This window comes from Buteo buteo, unplaced genomic scaffold, assembly GCF_964188355.1.
Source record: "Buteo buteo unplaced genomic scaffold, bButBut1.hap1.1 HAP1_SCAFFOLD_56, whole genome shotgun sequence".
Taxonomy (NCBI): Eukaryota; Metazoa; Chordata; class Aves; order Accipitriformes; family Accipitridae; genus Buteo; species Buteo buteo.
The window spans coordinates 661200-678687 of record NW_027439222.1 but is presented as its reverse complement, the minus strand read 5'-3'; the positions used below and the strand labels follow the sequence as shown (position 1 = coordinate 678687).

Genomic DNA, 17488 nt, shown 5'->3' with positions numbered 1-17488 from the left:
TAATAGCTTGCAGGAATACAAAGGGGAAGCACTGTGTAAATAATACCCAAACCAATATGGATTTTTCCCCTAAATTTCTGAACCTCCTGTGACAAGTGATGGCCTATCAAAGTGCATGTCTGCCCCCCCTGCGCCGCACCACGCGGGACCTGTTCACATTCCCTGGTCTGGGAGATGGGGCAGAGCAGACCCTCCGGCAGCTTGCAGGTGGCACAGAACTGGGAGGAGAGGCTCCTGCGCCGGAGGGTCCTGCTGTCAAGCCGGGGGATCTTGACCGGCTGGAGAAAGGGGCTGACGGGAACCTCCTGTAGTTCCCCAAGGGGAAGAGCAAAGTCCTGGAGACCTGGGGACGAAGAATCCCTTGCGCCAGTAAATGCTGGGGGACACCCAGCTGGAAAGCAGCTGTGCAGACACCTGGGGTGATGGTGGACGCCAAGTGGAGCGATTTCGAGCCAGAAAAGTGCCCCTGGGGCAAAGGCGGCTCCCTGCCTCCTGGGCTGCAGGAGGCAAAGCGTTGGCAAGAGGTGGAGGGAGACGGTCCTTCCCCTCTGCTGGGTCCGTCCAGCCCGCCCGGGGCTCCCCAGTGCCAGGCAGAGACGGCCATACTGGAGAGAACTCTCACCCACTGGGTGGGTGCCCCTCCCACTTTCCGTTGGGCTCAGAATGTTGGTCGTTGGGCTTAGAATGTTGGTCGTTGGGCTCAGAATGTTGGTCGTTGGGCTCGGAATGTTGGTCAGTTGGAGCCCAGAACCACCAGAGACAGCAGCACGGAGCTGTGCTGGCACGCAGGAGCGCTGGGAGGAGGCAGGATCTGGCCAAGCAGCACCTCGCCGGCACCGGCACCTCGCCTCCCATCCCCGCTGTCGCCGACTGGCCCGCGTCCTTGGTCCACGGCAAGGGTCCTCCTCTCCCGGGCAGGATGGGCCAGGCCAACTGCTGCTGCGGCTCCAGGTGAGCTCTCCCTGTGCCTCGGGGGCACGGCCGGGACCCGCGGTGGCAGCGGCCTTTCTCATGCCCGCCGCTCTCTGCTCTGCAGGGAGGCTCTCACCGATGCCGAGGCGGTGCTGAGCGCGGACGTGCGGCTGACCCGGGGCCGCAAGAGGAGCGAGAGACGCCTTCTCCTCCTCCAGGAGGAACTGGTGATCGCCAAGTTGCAGTAAGACCCTCAGAGCCCAGCTGCCTTTCCCCCAGCCCTGGCCCTGGCCCCGGGGCAGGGACACCCCGGCACCAGCCCCAGGCCCCGGCACCTTGGTGGGTGCTGGAGGCGCCCATCGCTGTCCGTCCGTCCGTCCCAAGGGCAAGTGGGGGACTGGGCTCTGCCCGGGGGGACCCCGAGGAGGACACCCCCAGCTCACCGCCTGCCTCTCCTCTCTGCTCTCTGCAGACGCGGCACCAGCCTGCGCCCACAGCTCCGCCTGGCCCTGGACCAGCTGTGGGTGCTGAGCGGCGGAAAGGAGGCGGCGGGGGACGAGGAAGAGGAGGAAGGCGGCGATGAGGACAGGACCTCCATCCTCCTCGTCTGGCCCAGCGGCTCCTGCGTCGCCACTTTCGGGTGAGTGCCACGGCCGGGCGGGAGACGTTCCCAAGCACACCCGCACCATCGTGAGAACGGCCTCTGCCCTGCGTGCAGAGCCTGGGCAAGGAGCGAGCAGCACGCCGGCAGGGAGGGATGGGGGCATGGGCAGGTCCCGCATCCCCTTTGGGTCCCCAGAAGGGGAGGGCGAAAGCAGCTGCTCTGGCAGGACATGAGGAGCCAGGGCTCGGGCAGCGCCTCTGTCCTGCCCCACGGGGCTTCGTCCCGCTCCGGCGTCCTTCCTTCCTTCCCCACGGGGCTTCATCCCGCTCCAGCGTCCTTCCTTCCCCACGGGGCTTCGTCCCTCTCCGGTGTCCTTCCCCACGGGGCAGGGCTGCGCAGGCACCCGCCTCTGCCCATGGGCTGGGAGCAGCAGGGCCTGCAGGGCCTGACGCTGGTTCTCCTCTCTTTCTGCAGCTCCCGGGCGCTGAAGGAGCTGTGGGTGGGCACGCTCCTGGGGTAAGCCGCGGGGATGCTGCAGGTGCAGCTGGACGGGGGAACGCAGCTCCTCAGCTGGGGAGAGGTGCCCCCGTGGCTGCCGGCAGCTCTCGCTCGGGCAGAGCTGCCGCAGGAGGGAGAAGAGGCAGCTTGGGGCTCAGCCAGCTCTCTCCCTGTCCCTTCCCGGTGCACAGGATACCAGAAGGAGCCAAGAGAGCCCGGGTGACGCCTGTCCCGTCCATCAGGCTCCTGGAGAAGGGGCTGGGCCGCCGCCACACCGTGAGTGCCTGCCCGGTCTGGGCTCTGCCCCCGAGCCCTGGTCCTCCAGCCGAGCGAGTGGCAGAGGCATCGCTGCTCACCTGCCTCCGCTCCTTCTCTCTTGCCCAGTGGAGGACATTAAGCGCCGGGAGCCTGGAGAGGCTGATGGAGGGCCAGGCCGAGGTGAGAAGGGCTGCCTTTCGCCCGCCTCTGGCTGTGCCGGCACGTGCGGCCAGTGGGGTGAGGGATGGAGGGAAGGGTGGTGCCGCTCGGGGAGCGGAGAGGGTTGGGGAGCCGCCGGGAATGCCGGCACATCCTGGCCGGCGGTGCTGGGGGGAAACCTGCCCCGCGGGGCAGAGAGCCCGGGAGGGCAGAGGGTCCCGGCTCTGCCACGCTCAGGCTGCCGGTGCCGGCTGGCAGCTCGCCGGCGGCCCTTTGCGCCGCGGGGCTGCTCTCTGAGCGCAGCCTGGTTCTTGCAGGCTGGTCCCAAGCAAGGGCCTCCGACGGTCCCGCCGAGCAGCGGAGGGGGACTTTGCCACGCACCGGGTGAGTTTCGGGAAGAACGGTAAGCTCCTGCAAGCGCTGGAGCTGTGCTCACTTGTCCCTCGAGTGTCGCCATGCAGGTTGGGCAGCCCGAGGCAGGATGTCACCTCCAGGAGGAAGGAAGGAAGGACGGACACCCGCTGGGCAGCGGCCGCTGGACGTGGTTCTGCGGGGACACGGAGCCTCTGCTGCTGCCCACAGCTTGGAGGAGGACAGGGCGAGGGCTGGGCCAGGCTCTCCTCTCCTGGTGGCGTGCCGGCTCTCAGGAGCCTCCCAACTGGAGCTGCTGAGCTGGAGCTCGGAGGTCCAGCTGCTGGCTCCCTGCCCGTCCTGCTGCACCGCTCAGCACCACGCTGCGGGCAGGGCAGGCCCCGGGAGCGCTGGCCTGGCGGTCTCCGTTGACGGGCTCTTGCTCGGCTTTCCTTTGCAGCAGGAGGGAGCAGCAGCAGGAGGAGGAAGAGGAGGGGGCTGCCCTGGCCCTTTGCTCATCGGAGGACCCCGGCCGCTGCCCAGGCGCCAGGGCAGGTGGGCTCTGGCTGCAGCAGGGCGCTCTTTGGCCAGCCCCTGGCAGCCCTCTGCGGGGAGGACGGCTCCCTGCCCCGGCCCATCCAGGTAAGCCAGCCTGGCCGGGGGGGTCCCCAGCCCTCCAGATGCTCCCTAGAGGCGGTAGGAGCCCTCCCTCCGGCTGCTCCACAGGGGACACGGGCGTCCCCAGGAGCTCCGGGGATGGCGGCTTGGGCTCTTCACCCCCAGCAAGGAGCCCGCTCTGGGGCAGTGCTCTGGCCACCGCTGTCGGAAGGCAGCTCCTCAGCCAAGCAACTGTCCTCCTGCCTCTCCTGCAGGAGCTGCTGGCTGTCCTGCGCCGGGAAGGACCGTCGACGGAGGGGATATTCCGCAAAGCTGCCAGCGGGACGGAACTTCGGGAGCTGCGGGAGGCCCTGGACCGCGACGCCGATGTCGACCTGGGCAACCAGCCTGCACTCCTGCTGGCCGCCGTCTTGAAGGTGAGCGCTTCTGACCTGCGGCTGGAGGAGCTCCTGGCCGGCCTGGAAACTTCAAAGGCTCACCCAGAGCCCTTGGCATTGCAGGACTTCCTCCGAAGCATCCCCGACAAGCTGCTGGTGACCCACCTCTACGAGGACTGGATGGCAGCCATGGAGAGGACCAGCAAGGAGGAGAAGGTCTCCGAGCTGAAAGCGTAAGTGCGGGCAGCAGCCTGCCTGTTGAGCAGGAGCCCTGGCCGCTGGCTGAGAGCACCTGGAAAGCTGGGCAACTCAGCCGCTGGCTCCCCCCTGCCTTGGACAACAGGCCTGGGCAAAATCTGCTTTGTCAACCTAGTGTCCCTGTTCCCTCAGGGTGGCCGAGAAGTTGCCTGCAGCCAACCTCTTCCTCCTCAAGCGGCTGCTGTCCCTCCTCCAGCACATCGGCCGCAACGCAGCCACCAGCAGGATGAGCTGCAGCAACCTGGCCATCTGCCTTGGGCCAAACCTGCTGAGCCCACCCGACGAGGACCTGCTCCCGCTCCAGGCCATGCTGGAGGTGACCGAGAAGGTGCGCTGTGTTGGCAAGCCGGCTGCAGCCTTGCCGGCCCATCCGAGCTTGGCTGCTCAGAGGTCCCTGGCTGCCCCCTCCCTTGAGCAAATGCCGGTGGGGTGGCTGCCTGCAAAGGCAGCCCCGCAGCCACAGCCATCTGTGCAGAGGCAAGGGTCGGGAGTGGGAAAGGCTGCTTGGGACAACTTCAGGCAGCTGGGTTGAGAGCAAGGGTTTGATGTGTGCAGGTGAACACGCTGGCGCTGTTTATGATTGAAAATTGCGGCGACATTGTTGGGGAGGAGGTGGCTGGCCGCTCCTGTCCATCAGCTGGGGAGTCGCCAGCCCCCATGGACGGAGCCACAGGTATGAGGAGGAACTGAGGGCTGTCCCAGGCTGGGGCTCGGGATACCAGAAACCTCAACGTCAAGAAGAAAACCGGTGTAGGGCTTGGGGTGGGTTTTGCTTTAGGTGTGCTACTTCCAAGGCGTCACTGCTGCACATGGTTTTGCTTTCTAGACCTGCCTTTGGAAGAGCAAAGTGGCCCTGCAGGCAGAGGAGACCAGGGCCACCAGGCAGAAGCCATTCTGCATGCATCCCCCTCTCTGGGTGTCCTCAAAGGAGCTGGGGGAGACATGGTGGCGGAGTCCAAAACGACAGAGGTATGTCAGCTCTGCTCCACAAGCACCGTGACAGTGTCTCTCGGGTAGGAGGGTAGTTTCTGAGGAGGCCAAGTAGCTGCTGGGCCTCCTCCGGCCAGCCGATGGCTTGTGTGTTTGGGGTTCCTCCTCCTCCCCCACGGAGTCATACGTTGTATGGAAAACTGGAAAGGTCCTTTCTCAAATGCATTAAGCATGTGCTTAATCCAACCAAATACCTACAAAAAGACAGCGGGGAGTAGCTGTCAACTTGAGAGGGCTTTTGCTCGGATCCTACTTCATCACAGTTTCATCAAGTCTGTTTTGGGGCAGGTGGACTGTGCAAAATGTGGATGGATGATGCAAAGCAGCATCTTCCCCAGAGAGCTAAGGTGGTAATTTGGCAAGCAGTCCCTTACTACTCCAGGCCGTCCCTTGCCACCCCTGAACTCCAACAATTCTGGTTTAGGCACCTCCAGCTTTGCCTCCAGCCACCCTCGAGAGCACGGCAGAGCCCCTGCTACGCCCGCAACAACTGGGCAGCCTTTCAGAGGAAAGAAGGTAAAACGAGTCACTTTGGGTTAAAATCAGAACTGTCTCCGCTGGATCGTGGCCTTACCTATCTAAGCACACTGTGGGATGGAAAGGTTTGCAGGCTCTCCTCGGGACAAGGAAAAGAGAAGGAACCGAAGGAGGAAACAGGCCTGGGGAGATGAAAGCTGTGCAGAAAAAAAGAAGAGGAAGAGAGAAAACGTATTGGGGGATCGCAAACGGAAAAGATGCAGGAAGGTCCGGCAGGTCGAGAAGCCCAGGTGTGTACCAGGCTCTGCTGCTGCGCAGGGTCTGGCAAGAACCCCGTGGCCGCTCCCCAGGGGCTCCCCATCGAGCCCTGCTGCGTGGCACAGGGGCCCTGTGCATCTCTGCGCGCGCACAGCTCTCTAAGGGCATTCCCCGTGGGGATAAGGCGCCAGAGCCCTCCCCTCGGCAATGCCAGCCGTAGCTCGCTCTCTTCTGGGCTATGAGCAATTCCTCGTCAACGGTGTTCCCCAGAGAGAGGGCAACCAAACCCTGCCTCTTCCTGCCGCTGTGCATTCAGCAGCGCTCTCTGACTCTGTCCTTGTAGGTGCCGTTTTCCTGTTACTGGCTGAACCCCTGTGAGTCCTGGGCCCACCCCCCACTGCAGTTGATGTTCTCAATAAAATGATATTTTCTCTCTTCTGAGTATGTCTGCCATCGGCTGCTCTGGAGCGGGGAGCTGCTGTTTGGGGATGACCCCTCGGGGAGGAGTTTGGGATCGTGCCTTGTCCCAGCATCCTTGCCGGCGGGCACGAGGGCTGAGTTCAGGTGCTTTAGGAGTGAAAGCAAGGCACAGAGTTGCACAGGAGGGTGGAGGTCGGAAGGGACCCGTGGAGCTGCAACTGGTTACCCAGCTCCTGCTCAGATTTTGGCTAATGCTCATCTTGTGCTAAGGCCTGCCGTATGCTTGGAGCCGTGCCATTATCTCCGGTAGAGGGCAACATGTAGGTACAGCAGGTTGGCCAAGAAGGGCTGAAGCTCCTTATGCAACCATGGTCACCTGCAGCTTGTTGTCCCCTGTGGCTGTCATCCTTGCATACTGATTGTCTGGTAGTTTCTTCAGAACCCCCTCGCTCACGCCGATGGTATAAACCAAACTTCCACACTGGGCACTGTAAATACTCCTCTCAAATGATGCACCTCTTATTGATCACAGAGAGCAACGACAGGAAGATTTGATTCAGTTTGCACAGAATAACTCAACTAAATATTCTGTTGTCTATGGAAATGTAATTTTAAAAAGGGGCTTAAAAAACCCAAGCTCTTGGGAACTGCACTAGGTTCTTTCCCCTTGAGAGGAACAGCAATGCTCCACACTTGAAGTGAACCACTGACAGGGTGCATTTTCATGTTAATTGTTGCAGACACTGGCAATAGGAGACAAAGCACTGTAAATTTCACTCCTTTCCTGCCTTTAAGAACTTAACAGTGATAGTCAGACATGGCAAGGGGGAAAAAGTATGTAGCAGAAACAGAGCTAAGAGGGTGCTGAGGGCTGGGGACCTCCAAAGTCTAGGCTTGTGCTTTTGCACATCCACTCAAGCTAGTGCTGGCTGAATACAAAACACAGGTGCTGTGATTCTCTGGCATTCCATACCCGTTGTGCATTTTGTATGAGGGGCTTTGAAAACAAGAATTAAGGGAGAGAGTCTCTGGCATGAAGGTGGAGAATTGATGTATGAATACAGCTTTCCCTTGAGAAAGAAAAAATGACTGTTGCCCATGACAAGCAAGCAGAAGGATGCACCTGGTACACTATTAGGAGACGGGTACATGGGATAAAATGAGACTAGATATATGTGAGACTTTGAATAAGATGGCGAATCCAGTGATGGGTGGAGCAGTTGCAGAGGGAGACCTTCATAGCAGCATTTTGCACAATATTACATGTGAAGACAAGGAGAAAGGGGGGGACAGGGTTGATTTTCTTCCATGGTTTTGGGGTTCTTTTTGGTCTTTGCATCTGGGGGTCTGTTGAAACCTCTGTGTCTGAACATGGAGAGATTGTCATTGAAATGCTGTATACCTTTGAGGGCAACCCAAAGCATAGCCTTATACTTACATATCTGGCACAAAGCATAGAAATAACAGACTTTGAGAATGGCCATAGTAACCAGACAAGATGCAAAGAGTTTCTAAATCCCAGTAGCCCAATGGATAATAAAGCTGGAGGCAGGTTCATGCTGTCATTTGTATTCACAGCCTGAATACTACAGAGAGACCATTTCTTGCACCTGGACTTCAGAACAGACCCACTATAAAGACACAGCTGGAAGTTAACAAATAGATGTGATCTCTTATCACCTTAATAGCTGAGATGAGTCAGTTTGAGTTTTCATTTTCTCCAAATAATACGCAGCAATCTACGGGAGGAAGTGAAAACTGCAAAAATGAGTAAGGAAAGATTGTTTGCTCTTTCTTACACACGGGAATTAGCAGGCAACACATGAAATTATGGATCACAATAAATGAAAAGAAGAACATCTGCACACAATACATAATTAAATTGTGCACCTCCTTGCCACAGGATGTTTTGGATAGCACAAGTATGAATGGGTTGAAGAAGCAATTAGACAGAATCAGGGAAGGAAGGTCTCTCATGGGCCATTAAGCTCTAGGAAGCAGGAACAGCCTCCAGAAATCCCTGAACCAGTGACTGTCAGTATAGAGGGTACAGCAGGGGAAGGAGCATGCTATGCTTATTGCATTTCTTATGCTTTTTTCCTACACATCTTTCACTGTTCAGATGCAGAGACAGGACGCTGAGCTGAACGAACCTTTGGTATGACCCCGTGTGGCTATTCTCATGAATTATACAAGACACAGTCCCATACGTGCTATGGATGCAATTCACATTCACGCAGAGCACTGCCTTATGGCCTTGCAAATTCTGCTGAATATTTACGGTGAGAATTTAAGCAGAACCCGTGTGGCTGAGTTCATGCATACACGTGATCCCATTTCACCCTATCTGAAATTCCATACTGCCTCCTCTGCGACGGGTTTTTGGCTTGGGTGCAATTTTGATATGCAATTGGTCAAACATCTTCTCCTGCGATATCTGTCCTGTTGTGAACAATTAGCGCTGCATAAGGGAATACATTCTGAGGCTTGAATCCCAGGGATTCCTGTCAATTTGCACTGACAGCATGCTTCCAAGGAAGGAGCTGACAGGTCCAGCTGGAATTGAGTGTTAGCAGCCACAGAGGCGGCCACACACCAGCCCACAGACGGTCCACTTCTTGCTCACATTCTTAGCTTTGCCTGCCTTGAGCGTCCTTTTGTTTGTATATAGACGTTATGCAAGCTAAGGAATGTGTTTGAATTTCCAGAAACGAACTTCCTAATGTTTCAGCTATGGGCTAAGACCACAATCAGAGTTCTTTGATATTTTAATGTGCAACCCATGGGAAGGAAATCATCGGGTTCTTAGTTATACACAGGATGGCTTCTTCTTGTCAGAGAAGAGGGGACCAGCAGGTAGGAGGCTGACCTGGTGTTGTTCCCAGGATGGCCAGGTTGCCTGAGAGCAAACTCCACCTGAAGAAGGGACAACCTGACTTTGCAAGGAAGATCAGTTTGCTTCTAACAGTGGTTCTTCAAAAAATCCTGCTTCATGGTGATGAGCACAATAAGAGCTTTAATTTAACACATTCTATGTTGCTATTGAGCAGTATGCTCAGATAGGAACAGGCCATGAGATCTGCTGAGTGAAAACACAGCCTCTCTTTTTGATTATCTAAAAAATGAGACCTGATATTTCACTTAGCATGGGAAACTGCTTTGACTTTTGACTTCTTTTTTTTTAAATAGAATTGTAATGTACAGAGATATTTTGAAATAAAGATGGAGTCTGTTGCACTCAGAAATGCATCCCTCTGTTCCCATTAGTTACTTCTTTCGTGTTTATTTTTTTCCCAGGCTTTCCAAGCATATGTAAAGTAATTCAGCAGTTCAGTTCTGCTGTTTGTTAGGAATCCATCTGGCAAGTAGTCTGGATGCAAGAAGTTAAAGCTAATGCATTTCATCTCATGGGCAAAGAGCGTGCACAGTCTGTTGCTGCAGCTCAGCTGCCACGCACTACCTAGGTAAACCACAATAGCTTGATTGTACAGACACCAGCTTAAACAAGGCTTCAGGCAGCCTCTGCCAGCTTAAGAGCCAGGACTGACGTCTCCCCCAGTTGCCAAAGCAAGGACTGGTTTTAAGTAGTGCCGTTCCATCTGTGCACAGAGAGCTTATGCTGTCCAGCTCATCCATTTTCTGTAGATCATGAACAAATATGTGGAAGGTCTCAGGGTGAAAGCTGCGCCCCCTGCTCTTCACACTCTGCCTCTCCCTTTCCAGTCTCTGGTACTGAAAGCTGCCCACAAATGTAGCAGTCATAATTCACAGCAAAATCCCTTTAAATGGCCCACTGGGTTATATATTTGGCAAATTTCCACTGGTTGGTGGAAGTTTGAAGAAGCCTAGTATCTACAGCAGAAATACAACCAAAATGGAGAGATGATTGTGGATTATTACTGGATTTATATACAGTGCTAATTCTTGTGAGGATTTTGCAGTTTTGCTGAAATCTGTAGCGGTAGATGAGGCAGATTAAAATACTTCAGAAGCTTACTCCCCAAACAGAAAATGTGTTGCACAATGTCATTACCAAAAAGAAAATAACTCTTTGTTACTGTTATAAATCACACTAAAACAATTTCCTCCCTCGTTTGGGTATGCTGTATTTCAAAAGTAAGTGTGACAAGATGTGGTTTTTGGTGTCAGATTAAGTTTACCTGATTACTGATTAAATAAAATTTAAAAAATGCTGAATTCATCCGTATTTGGAGTATCTGTTCTTGTACTTCCTCCATACCACGTAGAACACCTGATAAAGTTGAGACAGCATCCCTTGCCACCTAAGAGAAAGCTGAGGTGTTTCAAGCCACAAATGCATACAAAGGCTTTGAGAAGTATCGGTTTCCTCAATTTTTCCATGGGATCCAGTCATTTTACCTCAATCTTCACTCCATTTCCAATTAGGCTTATGTGGTGTACTGTATGCATAATTGTATCTGTGACACAGGAAACATGCTGAGTTTTAAGATGTACAAGGACATATGTATATATAGTTATTTTCATTAAGGTAGCTGAGTTATAAGGCATTATGTCTAGTAAGGCATCAATTAAGCTGTAGAGTGGATCGTTTTAGGAAGTGCTGGACGTGCGAGAGGAACTCAGCTTTTTTATTTCCTGTAGAGAATAAGGCACAATTGATAACATATTGCCTAGTTGGCATTTTTTCTGAGAAAGTCCCTTTTCAACTGAGTATAAGAAATCAAGCTTAAACTTGCAATATAAATGAATGAGCTAGGCAGGAAGAAGAGTGAAGTCCCTAGAAGAATCCTTCAACCCTCTGTTTCGATTTAATCTAAAGCCCAGGGTACGTTTATGTATGTGAATGTGTTCATGTGGTGTGTAGGCTCTGTCCTTCATCACAGCTCCTTTCTGAGTGGCACATGGAGTACGTGGAGTTGTGCTTACTCAGGCAAGCCTAATCCTAGCATAGCAAAACATTCGGGTTGCTCCTCCAGGAGACTGCTTCGACAAGGGATAATAAGTGACATTGGTCCTTCTCTTAATGGCGGAGTAATATCTGGGCTAAGGGGGAAGTTGCCTGTCCCTTCTTAAGACAGCTACTAAACATGAGGTTGGCATTTATCCTTTTAAACTATTGTATCTAAGTCCTTTAGCCTTTTATTTAATCTTAACTTTAACAAAACAGTATAAAGTTATCATTTCTATAACCGTGCCTAGTTTCAACATGATGCTGATAGGGCACAAGATGCTGCATTTTATGAGAGCAGTAGGTCTAAATGCGTGGAGGACCGGCGTGCTTTGTGAGTGGCAGAGATCTTCAGGTCAAGCCATACGCTTCACACCACGTAGCGGTATCTCAGTGTGGGAATTCGTAACTACCTGCGGAGGTCACTCCTGCCTGATGTGTGATGATTGATGCGTCTTTGGTGAGCAGCATGTGGGCTACGAAATGTCTTGAGTCAGAAATCAGGAGCAGAGATACTTCTTTTCATACTGGGAACAAGTATTTCTTAACAGTAAGACAGATCAGATCAATGCCAGCCTCTCTGTTTTTAGGTACAGTGACACACTCACAGAAAACTAATTGCAGGTGAAGAAATTCCAGAAGGTAGCAGTGGGTTTTTTTCCAGGAACATAAAAAATTAATTAAAAGCTGGAAATTTTCAGGCCATGGTTAGGGCGGACTATGTAAGAGATGACCAAGTGTGGCAAGATGCTTTCTTGTCTTTGGATTTTATAGCCTAAACTCAAAAGGCCTCATGGAGAACAACCCTCAGAATGAAAAGCAGCTGGGCCTGGCAAAGGATAAATTAAATAAGCGGGGCTTTGAGAAGGGGTTTAAAAGACAACTGGACACGAATGGGGAAAAATGGGAGGATAAGGTGCCATAAAAAGATAATTCAAACCTGAAAAAAAAACCAAAGCAGCTGCAAGTATATCCTGGGGAGAATACAGAAGAAAGGTAGGGTGCAGGAAAAACCGAGAATAGGGACGTGTGGTGAGGAAAAACAAGATGAGGGGTTTGAACTTCACAAAGAACAGAGAGGAAGCCAGTGAGGGGAACCGGGGCTGTGCCCTCACCCATCAGGGCACAGTCCCACAGGGTCTCAGCAGGGCCGGGTGCTGGTAGTGGGGTCCATCGACAGCCCCAGACACAGCCAGGGGATGAACCAGGTCCAGGGCCCACCCAGTCGGAGCAGCAGGAGGCAGGGCTACAACATGGGTCCAAGGTCCACCCAGAAGACGGGGCCAGAGACAGGGCTGGAGACAGGCCCAACTACAGCATAGCCCAGGCGAGGTCTGGGAGCCCAGGACCGAGCTACCTCAAAAACCTGAGCTACCTGAGCTACCTAAAAAAGTGCCGAAGCCGAACGGAGCTTTGCTGAGCGGAGCCGAGCTTTGCTGAGCCGTACCGAGCCGAAGCCCAGCGGAGCTTTGCCGAGCCGTACCGAGCCGAGCCGAGCTGAGCTTTGCCGAGCGGAGCCGAGCTTTGCCGAGCCGTACCGAGCCGAGCCGAGCTGAGCTTTGCCGAGCGGAGCCGAGCTTTGCCGAGCCGTACCGAGCCGAAGCCCAGCGGAGCTTTGCCGAGTGGAGCCGAGCTTTGCCGAGCCGTACCGAGCCGAGCCGAGCTGAGCTTTGCCGAGCGGAGCCGAGCTTCGCCGAGCCGTACCGAGCTGAAGCCCAGCGGAGCTTTGCCGAGCCGTACCGAGCCGAGCCGAGCTGAGCTTTGCCGAGCGGAGCCGAGCTTTGCCGAGCCGTACCGAGCCGAAGCCCAGCGGAGCTTTGCCGAGTGGAGCTGAGCTTTGCCGAGCCGTACCGAGCCGAGCCGAGCTGAGCTTTGCCGAGCGGAGCCGAGCTTCGCCGAGCGGAGCCGAGCTTCGCCGAGCCGTACCGAGCCGAAGCCCAGCGGAGCTTTGCCGAGCCGTACCGAGCCGAAGCCCAGCGGAGCTTTGCCGAGCCGTACCGAGCCGAGCCGAGCTGAGCTTTGCCGAGCGGAGCCGAGCTTCGCCGAGCCGTACCGAGCCGAGCCGAGCCGAGTGGAGGCGGTCGGGCGCAGCGGCATGGGCGGGCAGGGCGGGCAGCGCTGCCTGCGGGCACGGTGCGGCTCCTCCAGCCGCAGGTGATGGTGGGCAGGAGCCGGCCCCTCGGCACCGCGCGCCGGGCGCTGCAGGTCCTCGTCCGGGGGGAGCGCGGGCGCGGAGACCTCCTGCCCATGGCAGGGGCGGGCGGGCATATGGAGAGGGACACTGTCAGGGGCCGGGGAGCGGCCCAGGGGGCCCCGCGTCTCTGGCAGCGATTGCCCCGGTGGCAAGGACACCGACGCGAAGGGACCGAGCCGGTGGCAAGGACACCGACGCGAAGGGACCGAGTCAGTTCCATGGACACCGACGCAAAGGGACCGAGCCGGTTCTCGTGGCTCCGGCGCTCTGCAGAGGCGCCGAGGGCCAGCCAGGACTCCGGCCGTGCCAGCCCTCGGCTGCACCCACGGCAGACTTTGCCTCGGGCTCGGCGCTGCTGGCCAGCCTGTCCCCGCCGCCCCTGGGCTAGCCCCGCTCTCGGGGCGGCACGTCCCACGCGCGAAGCGGTGCCTGGGCTTGCCCTGGGAGCGGCACGATACAATTATGCATGCAGTACACCAGCGTTCTCCGGCTGCTGCGGCTCCCGTCTGCGCGATGGACGGAGGCGGCGGTTTCCCTGGCGGCTCTCCGCTGGTCTCGGCCCATGGGCCGTGACCCCTCGGGCTCCGTTTGGGAGAAGGGGTGGGTGCCGCAGAGGGGAGGACGGCGGGGCTGGGTGGGCTCTGGGCAGCACCGCCCGGGGCTGTCCCTGGCGGGGGTCTTCCCGGCCGGGCCCCCGGGATGGCTGAGGAGGCCGGTGCCCGCTTTTCCAGGGAGGAGCTGGCCGGGAGCGTGAGGAAGGGCAGCTGCCCGGCTTTGCGCTCCCCAGGGGCCCTCGGGGTTCCCAAGGGGCCGGGCCGGGCTTTCCCCCCTGCCCCCCCGGTTTTGTCCAGCTTTGCGCTCTGGCTTCACGCGGCGCTCCGGCGTCGATCGGATAAGCCTTGTTTCCCGCCGCGCAAGGGTGACGCTGGCTTCCCTCTTACGGATGAACAGGAATCTTTCCTGGAGCTGAGAGCAGAAACTCCGTGGGCTTTGGCACTCGGATTTTCCTAGCTTGCTGCCGCCAGCGTCCGAGGGGACTCCAGATTTCGTGGAGCACCGTCGGGACGTTAGTCTCGGGGAGAGGCTTCGTTCCTGTTTCTGGACAAAGATGGTGGCGGCGGGGGAGTGAGCGAGCAGCCTTGTGGTGCTTGGTCGCCGGCTGGGCTGAAACCACAACAGTCCTTTTTGGTGCCCAACGTGGGGCACGAAGGGTTGAGATAACGACAGATCTGGCCGGAGCGTGTTAAAACGAATTTGTTGTACGCATTTCTTAGATTAGTTGAATAGTCGCTGGTCCCAGTGTTGGCTCATTTGTTCCCGTGGCGGTGTTGTGCAAGTTCTTACATGCACTCTGTTTATCACCTCTGGGCGCGGGCTCAGGACTATCATTTTGCTGTCCTGGGTGACGTCGACTCGCAAAATGATTACGTCACGGGTCCTGAGGTTAAGCTGGTAGTTGCGTGCGGCGTCGACGTCACTCCCGTGCCTCGGGCGCCCTCTCTCGGAACTTGTTGGTAATCGCACCCAATCTGTGGGGAAGTTGGGGGGGGTACTTTCTCCCCGCTCGTTCACCTCCCCTTCCTCCTTCAGGCTAATTACAGCAGCTTTTGAGAAGTTTGAAGATCCCTGGGGTGTTCAAGCCAGCATGCTCGTCTTGCTATGTCTCCCGAATGTGTTTCAGGTCTTGTTTAGGGCTCCAAAAAAGTTTTTTAAGAATACCACGCAGAGATCTGCCCCAAGGCTGAATAGTCATGGGTGGCGTGGCATGTGGGAGAAAACGGGCAGGTATCTAGAGGACTTCTCACCTCCAATGGTTTGGAACTTCACTCCCAAACAGCTACAGGACCCTGGTGAAGCGATAGACCGTTGGAAAGGAAAATGCGGTGCCTGTTCCAAAGCGGCACAACTTACCGCACTGTGCTGGGCCCTGGCCAGTATCTACCAACCACTGCTCGATATTATGCAGCACCCTCAGGAGGAAGGGAGGGAAAACAGACCGACAGGCACTGCAGCTATTCCAGCCCTCGTGACAAGCACTGCAGCTACCCCAACCAACCCCGGCGACAGGCGCTGCAGCTGAACCAGAGAACCGACCTCTGCCGGTGTCAGTCGCCCCTATGCAGAAAAAGAAATACACGGAGAAATCGGTTCAACTTAGCGAGGGATGGAGGTGAGCCAGGGCCATCACGAGAACAGGAGAAAGAGGCAGAACCCGAGATAATCACCCGATCCCTATCCCTGAGTGAGCTGCAAGATACGCGAAAGGATTTCGGCCGCCATCCGGGTGAGCACATTTTTACCCGGCTGCTCCGCTGCTGGGGTAACGGGCCGGTAGCTTGGAATTAGAGGGTAGGGAAGGCAAGCAGGTGAGATCCCTGTCTAGGGAAGGGGCCACTGACAAGGCGTTTGGGAAAAAGACACGAGCCCTCAGCCTCTGGAGGGGACTTCCGTCAGGCGTGAAGGAAAAATACCCCTTCAAGGAAGACGTTACGTGTCAGCCAGGCAAGTGGACCACCATGCAGAGAGGTATCCAGTACCTGAGGGAATTAGCCGTGCTGGAGGTGATTTATAATGATCCGGATAACGAGCAGTCACCCACAGATCCAGATGAAGTCCAATGCACACAACCCCTGGGGCGGAAGTTTCTACAACACGTACCAGCGTTGTATGCCAACTCATTGGCAGTGATGTCCTGGAAAAAAGGCGAGGGACAAACGGTGGATGAAGTGGCTGGCCGACTCCGGCAATACAAAGGAAGTCTCTCTTCCTCCCGACGGGCCCGTGTCTCGGCTGAACTCCCGTGTCGCGGGAGTTTTTCCTACAAACGTCGCTGTTAGGCTTTTGTGGGGTAAAAAGGGGCATTTTTGATCATCGCTCGGCTAGGTCACTGACCATCGGAGCTTTTCGGTTGTGTCTGTTTGAGAGGTAAAAGGTGGCTGCCAGAAAGGCTCCAGACAGCTATCTATGAGGGTGTTTCCTCCCCCAAACCCCAGAAGAGCCTAACGCTGCTGCTGTTGCATTTCTGTGGCCCTCCAGGAATCCCACTGTGTGTGTAGGGGAGGGATGAAAAAATCTCTGGGAATCTTTGCGTGAAGGGTGCCTGGACCAAGAAAAGGCAAACCTGCTGACATCATTGCAACTGGGGAGAGAAAGGGCTGAGCTACCAGGGCCACTGCCAGCATACCGTCATTAGGCACCAGAGTCAACGTTGACTCGAGAGGCCTGGGCAGAGCCCAGACCCCCCTGAAAGCAGCTGCAAGACCTGCCACGAGGTACAGGCCAACTCCTCTGATGCTTGGGGCTCACGCGGGAACCCAAAGCGCTCCAAGCCCCAAAATGCAGCTGCCTCTGCAGCGCAGCAGCAGCAGCAGCAGCCAGTGCAGAGCAGCGTGGGGAGCTGGAGCAGAGGGAGGGGGCGCCCGGGCCGGGCTCGGCTCATCTCGGCTGGGCTCGGCTCCCTTCGGCTGGGCTGGGCTCGGCTCCCCTCGGCTGGGCTGGGCTCGGCTCCCCTCGGCTGGGCTGGGCTCGGCTCCCCTCGGCTGGGCTGGGCTCGGCTCCCTTCGGCTGGGTGGGCTCGGCTCCCTTCGGCTGGGCTCGGCTCCCTTCGGCTGGGCTGGGCTCGGCTCCCTTCGGCTGGGCTCGGCTCGGCTCATCTCGGCTGGGCTCGGCTCCCTTCGGCTGGGCTGGGCTCGGCTCCCCTCGGCTGGGCTGGGCTCGGCTCCCCTCGGCTGGGCTGGGCTCGGCTCCCCTCGGCTGGGCTGGGCTCGGCTCCCTTCGGCTGGGCTCGGCTCCCTTCGGCTGGGCTCGGCTCCCTTCGGCTGGGCTCGGCTCCCTTCGGCTGGGCTCGGCTCCCTTCGGCTGGGCTCGGCTCCCTTCGGCTGGGCTGGGCTCGGCTCCCCTCGGCTGGGCTGGGCTCGGCTCCCCTCGGCTGGGCTGGGCTCGGCTCCCCTCGGCTGGGCTGGGCTCGGCTCCCCTCGGCTGGGCTGGGCTCGGCTCCCTTCGGCTGGGCTCGGCTCCCTTCGGCTGGGCTCGGCTCCCTTCGGCTGGGCTCGGCTCCCTTCGGCTGGGCTCGGCTCCCTTCGGCTGGGCTGGGCTCGGCTCCCTTCGGCTGGGCTGGGCTCGGCTCCCCTCGGCTGGGCTGGGCTCGGCTCCCCTCGGCTGGGCTGGGCTCGGCTCCCCTCGGC

The 17488-nt window shown here is 57.2% G+C and overlaps 1 protein-coding gene across 1 annotated transcript; it reads left to right on the top strand.

Annotated features, from left to right (window-relative positions):
* Positions 1 to 422: 422 nt before the first annotated feature.
* LOC142027795 (T-cell activation Rho GTPase-activating protein-like) lies at positions 423 to 6061 on the top strand. The gene is made up of 8 exons (XM_075022005.1): positions 423 to 460; positions 2206 to 2290; positions 3326 to 3424; positions 3655 to 3816; positions 3901 to 4010; positions 4168 to 4363; positions 4862 to 5004; positions 5450 to 6061. The coding sequence occupies exons 1-8, from the start codon at positions 423 to 425 to the stop codon at positions 5694 to 5696; spliced, it is 1080 nt and encodes a 359-aa protein (XP_074878106.1). The 3' UTR covers positions 5697 to 6061.
* Positions 6062 to 17488: the final 11427 nt, after the last annotated feature.